The following is a 6,988-nucleotide window of genomic DNA, read 5'->3' on the forward strand; positions in this document are numbered from 1 at the left end:
TTGTGTTGGGACATTGTAAATGCTTATTATAAAAACTAGAATTTCCAAGAAAGCAAAAATTCAAAGAAAGTCCCCTAGGCCTTTTACTTCTCAAAATCACCTAGTATTTCACCCCTAGAGAAAATCACTGCTGATGTTTCGGTGATATCCCTCCATATATTCTGTGCATGTATATACATCATGCTAAACATGCTAGACTCTGATTTACCATTTTCTCTAACGAAATATCAGGCTGTAGAAAACTTTCCATGTCAGTAATATAAGTCAACATTATCCCTTTTAATGTCTGCATCATATTCCATTGTATGAATGCATCATAATTTATTTAGTCATTCCCCATTATTAGCCCTTTGCTTGTTTCCAACTTTTAGCTATTGTACACCCTGTTGGGTTTCCACATTTCTAAAGTTCTTAATATGTATATACACATATTGAGAGAGGGAGAGCAGGAGACAGACAACGAATTTGTACTTACACCACTGGAAATCATAACCTTTAAGATAACCTGATAGCCATGCAAACAAAAATCTTGTGTCCGCCAGTGCTGGAGTGCTGGGGCATCATACTGGCTACCAGATGATGGTCTCCAAGCACTCTCCCTGTACTTCATCAACTTCTTCTAACCACTAACCATAGTATGAGAAAAGAGTTTCAGACTCAAAATAGGAATATTCTTGTATAAATTGTGAGAGAAGGATATATCTTTTCTGACTAACTACTGGTCCAGGATTACCTTCAAAATGATCATCATCAATGCATGGAGCTGGTGTCTGCAATTCATCACTTTGATTGTCACAAAGCTCAGTAGTGTTCTGAGTTCTGTTTCCCCCGGAACATTCACCTTCCTCCATGGGTTCATCTAAAGCAAATGTTACTGATATGTTCTTTTTAGGCCTTAATCTTAAACCTTCTTTCTGTACAACAAGAAAATGGAGGGTAAAATGTCAGCTCATGCTCTGATAGTTCAGGGATTGGTCCCTGGGGCAGTAGCATTTAAAGAGCCATTTACCTGTAGGATTGGCTTTAGGGGCCTAGCTTCCACTGAGCATTGTCCTAGATAATGTCTTTTTAATTTCAACATTCCCATCCTGGTAGTGAAGCTGGGGAAGACAGAAAAAAAAAGGCAATAATGGAAACAGACACACTTCAAACTCCTTAATTGAATGCAGCTATTTCTCCATTTGTGTCATATGCTTTTGGAGATTAAAAGAAGGAAAGGACAGAGCAAGAGGACATTTCGGCCTTTTATTCCTCAAAACCTTAATCAACTCCTATTTCTTTTTTTTCCCTTTGTGTTCTTTTCCATATTCCTGTTCTCTCTCATCTTTTCTTATTATTGGGAGGATCAGAGAACTGAAAGCAGAGACTGTGGGGTGGCTCCAAGACTAGACATAGAAGGTTTCCAATAAGTTTCTTAAGTGGCTCCTGCTCCTTTTCTCCTCTGTGTGGCCAACCAGGCAACAGAAAAGCTCTAGTCTCTAGTCCTGATAGACTGGCTTTACCCTCATACAACTCATCCCACAAACATGATCACTCAAGTTGTGCTGAAGAGAGGGTATACCTCACAGTGTTGGAATGTTTGTAGTCATTGGGCCCCATTTGGGCCAGTGGATCTTGAGACACTTGCTCAACACTGCACAGAATCCAAACACCACCCAGAAGTCCCTGCATATGTTGAAGATGGACTCCTGCATCTGTTTTTATCAGTACACCTAATAGAGGCAGCTCAGTACCTGTCTGATGAGGATCTTCCCCCAGAGCCTCTGGTGCCCTTGGAGGATGGGATGCTTGAGGGGAATGGCCTTTGGCAAGTACACAGCTCTTCATATTTATCCCCAATGGCAGCTAATAGCCAGCGCAGCCCTTCAATTATGGGCTGATGGTTCTTTCTTTGGAGGTTTTTGATGGCTGAACAGGGTTCCTGTGATAAAAAGAGAAGAGAAAGCTGTAACTCAGGACCCTGGAACCCTTGAGGTCCAAAGTCCCAATTATTCTCAGCCAAGAGCAGAGGTACACGTAAGCTCTTCTCTGTCTAGAGAGGCTCTAGGACTTCCTAGGAGAGACTTAACACTCACTCCTGGGAAAGTAAATGAAAGACAAAAAGTTAAGGTCTTTTAATAAATCATGGTATAATGTCCTGGATGTCTGACCTTGGGCAAGTCACTTATAATCTCTGAGCCTTGGCGTTCTTATCCATAAAATGAGAATATTGAAACTTCTAATTGTAAAGAGGTATTTTGAGGTCCTAATGAGAAAACAGGTGTGAAAGTGTTATAAGAATGTGTTATTTTCTGTCACTGTTGAGTCAGAAATCATCATTGAAGATGCTGCCTGTGGGGGAGGCTCTGCCTCAGATTCAGCATATGGGGGGTGATTATGGAATGGGCCAAGAAATACATCAACTGGGCTCAAGAGGGTGAGGGAGGGGAAGAATGGCATGAGTAAATACTTACCACTCGGCACAGGGACTTGTTATCATTCACTAGCCTTTCTAGGAGTAGATATTCAATAATATCACAGGGTAGGAGGGCATCCTTCTTGTCCTGTTTGTTTGCCATGCTAGAGCAGGGCATAGGAGAGAAGGAGGGAGAAGAGGAAGAGTGTAACATAAATAGAGGCCAAGGGCAAGCAAAGAAAGGAAAGAGGAGGAGAATCAGTTCTAGTACAACTGCTACATATTCAGGAACTAGCTTCAAAGACATAACCAATGAGATGAGGCAGAAATTTTTCTAGCCAACTCTCAATGGAGGAAAGAAGAGCACAAATAATTTTAATTCAAGATAATTCCCAGATCTCATTTCTCCCTTCCTCTACACTATGCCACAAAACTTTAATTAGAATTGCTAACCAGGATATGAAGAGATTTGGAATTTTTACACACTCTCCCAATCTCTGTTCATCCTTGAATTGGGGGTGCTAATGAGGAATGAAAAAGGCAAAAAGGGAGTGCGGGAGGAGTGAGGACTGATGGGCCACCTGAATTATCACCTTGGAATGAGTGCTAGTTACATAACTCTTGGGTAGTTAGCCAAGGGAGGAGTCCATTGGCATCAATTATACAAAATTAGGGTTGTTTTCTGCCTCCCTCTCAGGGTCAGAAACTGAAGCCAGAAAAGAAGCAAATTCAGGAAGGCAGTCTTCCAGGAGAGTTGAGGAAAGGAGATGGAATATCCAGATATTACTCTCCATTTCCCTTTGACATTTGCCTTCAGAATTACCTTTCTACAGTTAGGTAACATGTTTCCCCATGGCAATATGTGGTAGAAAGTGGCTCTTAAAAACAGCCCCCAGAGGACTGGCCCACTCCCCCTCACTGAACCATACCCAGTTGGGTATGACAAAGGGACCACCCTTCCTCTGTCTACTCTTCGCAAGGTATAAAATGGGAAGGGGAAATTGGTCACAAAAGCAGAGTCTTACAGTAGGATAGGTTTCCCTGCCACTCTTTTATCAGACAGCAGACGAGTTAAGATGATCTTCACTTCCTGCATGCGTCCCGAGTCACTGGAATCCAGGACAAAAACAAGTCCGTGCGCCTGTGCATAGTAGTTCGGCCAGGTTTCTCGGCCCTTCATGTCTCCACTCAGGTCATAGATGGAAACTTCATACTCATCCAGTAGGAGTGTAGTCAATTCAGATTTCATAGAATTCTCCATCCTACTGGGAAGCACTATGCATAGGAGAAGAGAGGAAATGCAACCACAAAGCAGGGGAATCGAGTTAGATGTGACAAATTGTTAAGCAGAGATCTGAAGCTTGACCAGAGCCTGCCCTGAGGAATCCCGCTGGGGCATCCTGCCATTCTGCTCACACTCACGGATTCATCTTCCTAAACCAGCACTTGGTCATGCTACCCTTTCCTGGCTCAGTAACCTCCGGTGAGTGCCCACTGCTCCCAGGATAGAATACCCACTCCTTTGCCACCTAACCTGCCAGACTTGACTGGTGTCCACAGTGCTCCTGGTACACACCCAGTTTCTTCCTCTTTCTGCACCTTGGCTCATGTTCTCCCCCCAGCCCCCACCCCCGCACTCCATAAGAATTTCACGCTCTGTCTTGCCATGTGCCTTCACAAGATGCTATTTCCACTTCTTAGAACACTCTTCTACTACTCTTTGTTTGGTTAATGCCTTTTAAAAAACATATCAATTTAGGGGCACCTGGGTGGCTTAGTCAGTTAAGCCTCCAACTTTGGCTCAGATCGTGATCTCACAGTTCGTGGGTTTGAGCCCCATGTCAGGCTCTGTACTGACAGCTCAGAGCCTGGAGCCTATTTCAGATACTGTGTCTCCCTCTCTCTCTGCCTCTCCCCCACTCATGTTCTGTCTCTGTCTCTCAAAAAATAAACATTAAAACTATTAAAAATAAATAAACAAATAAAATGTCAGTTTAGGGGCACCTGGGTGGTTCAGTCTGTTAAGCATTTGACTTGGGTTCAGGTTATCATATGACAGTTTATGAGTTCAAGCCCCACATCAGGCTCTCGGCTGTCAGCACAGAGCCCACTTTGGATCCTCTCTCTCTCTCTCTCTTTCTCTGCCACTCCCCTGCTTGCACTCTGTCTCTCTCAAAATAAGTAAATAAACATAGTTTTTCCCCCTTTTATATCAATTTAGATCTTGTTTCCTCTAGAAAGTTCCCCTAACTCACACCACCATCCCCCAGTGTGGACAGGTACCTTTCTTCTGGACTTACCACTCTCACAGCTCATATTAGTGTTAGAAACATTATGATTTTGTTATCTGAGTTATAAACTACAACAGGACAGGAACCCTTTCAGTTTTATTCACCATTATACTCATGATGCTGAGCACAGAAGTGGGGATACAGCTGGCACCAATAAATATTTGTTCCATGGATTTTGATGAATGAATGAATGAATGAATGAGTAAATGAACAAGAGGTCCTTCTCTCCAACTCATTCTTCAAGGTCCAGCTCAAGTAGCACTTTCTTTAGGAAGGCTCTCTGACCTATTCAGCTCTCACTTCTCCCTCTTATTGAGAACATGGTCTATTAAACTGGTTCTTTTTTAATGTTTATTTATTTTTGAGAGACAGACAGATAGACTGCAAGCAGGGAAGGGGCAGAGAATCTGAAGCAGGCTCCAGGCTCTGAGCTGTCAGCTCAGAGCCCGATGCAGGGCTCGAACTCATGAATGGTGAGGTCATGACCTAAGCCAAAGTTGGATGCTTAACTGACTGAGCCACCCAGGTGCCTGTAAACTGGTTTGTAACCTCATTCTATGCATGTCCTGTGTCATGGAGGGGCTCTGCATTACCTTACATACAGTAGGTGTTCAACACATGTTTATGGCTGTTACTGTGGATACAAGTATGAAGTTCTCTTCCTCATATCTCCTCCAAGAAATCATTCCTAACTCAGACACATTTACCATTTCCAGACTATGGCCAGAGCATAGTATCCCATAGTGCATCCATACCGCTTTCAGCTCTCAGAGAAATGCAGTTTAAAATGACAGTCTTTAGGGGCGCCTGGGTGGCTTAGTCGGTTAAGCATCCGACTTTCGCTTAGGTCATGATCTCACGGTTTGTGGGTTCGAGCCCCGCATCGNTTAAAAAAATAAATAAAATGACATTCTTTATACACATTTCAGTCTTTTGAATTTTTTTTAGCATTTATTCAGTTTTTGAGAGACAGAGCATGAGTGGGGAGGGGCAGAGAGAGAGGGAGACACAGAATCTGAAACAGGCTCTGAGCTGTCAGCACAGAGCCGGGTGTGGGGCTCGAACCCACAAACCGTGAGATCATGACCTGAGCTGAAGTCGGATGCTTAACCGACTGAGCCACCCAAGCACCTCCACATTTCAGTCTTTTTAACTGACATGGCAGTCCTGGCCTAGCTCTCTCCCCTCATTAGTAGTAAAATTATTTTATAGATTCTCTACACTCATACTTGGGAGTTCTAACGCCAAAATCAGTAACTTATTTATATATAGCCTTAGATCTACCTGTGACATTTTTCCATGGGATTGCCCAAATGAGTCATTTAGCTGAGAAGTTAGATGCTTTCAGATCTTTGGAAATGTATGATTATACACACATTTACATGTATGTGTGTATGTATATATGTGTGTATATATTATTATCATTACACTTTAATGTGATCTTACAACTCCTGTTTTCATGTTTGTCAATTATCTTTTTAATTATAGTTTTCAGATAACATAGTTTTCAGTTACAACTTTGGTGTAATATTTGCTATGTCTGTATTAGACTACTTAAAAATAATGAGTGAATAGGTTGAAACTCTAAAGGTAATTTTCAAATCTTGTTTCCTGCATCCAGACAAGCTTTGTATTATTTTTTCCCTGTCAGAGAAAAGCATTTCCCCTAGGTTTTTTTTTCCTTCTTTTACTTGAAAACTTACAAATTCCTTCNATTTTTCACTATTAATTTAATAAACCCCCTGAGTAAAAGTACTGAGTGTACTTCATCTCTATATCCCTAGCAGAGTATTTCATAAAGCATAGTCTGGGGACTGTCTGCTTCAGGGTTACATGGGGGTGATTGTTAAGTTCTACTTTATACCAAATGAATCAGAACCTCTGTGTTTGGGACCCAGGTATTTGTATGTTTAACAACCTCCTATAGTTAAGAAAATCCCCAGGTGATTTTTCTGCACTTCAAAGCTTGAGACCCACTGCCCTAGAGAGCAATGAAACTCATGCCTGTTCTGTCTCAGCATCATCTGGTGCACATGTTAAGATTTTGAATCTGTGGGGGTGCCTGGGTGGCTCAGTCAGTTAAACGTCCAACTTCGGCTCAGGTCATGATCTCACGGTTTGTGAGTTCGGGCCCCGCATTGGGCTCTGTGCTGACAGCTCAGAGCCTGGAGCCTGCTTTGGATTCTGTGTCTCCTCTCTCTGCCCCTCCCCCATTTGTGCTCTGTCTCACTCTGTCTCTCAAAAATAAATAAATGTAAAAAAAAATTTTTTTAAAAGATTTTGAATCTGTGGTCCCACCCAA

General features: G+C 42.3%; 1 protein-coding gene across 1 annotated transcript in view; it reads right to left on the minus strand.

The window, feature by feature from the left end:
- Positions 1-6,988, minus strand: part of ARL13A (ARF like GTPase 13A) — a gene marked incomplete at its 5' end in the record, with an annotated part of 25,927 nt that overhangs the window by 16,143 nt on the left and 2,796 nt on the right. The window contains 5 exons of the mRNA XM_077745300.1: positions 734-914; positions 1,010-1,100; positions 1,734-1,921; positions 2,454-2,559; positions 3,421-3,670. Coding sequence (XP_077601426.1) covers positions 734-914; positions 1,010-1,100; positions 1,734-1,921; positions 2,454-2,559; positions 3,421-3,670 — 816 coding nt within the window. The remainder of the gene's footprint in view (positions 1-733; positions 915-1,009; positions 1,101-1,733; positions 1,922-2,453; positions 2,560-3,420; positions 3,671-6,988) is intronic.

Source organism: Crocuta crocuta, unplaced genomic scaffold (assembly GCF_008692635.1).
Source record: "Crocuta crocuta isolate KB4526 unplaced genomic scaffold, BGI_CrCroc_1.0 scaffold588, whole genome shotgun sequence".
NCBI classification, from domain to species: domain Eukaryota; kingdom Metazoa; phylum Chordata; class Mammalia; order Carnivora; family Hyaenidae; genus Crocuta; species Crocuta crocuta.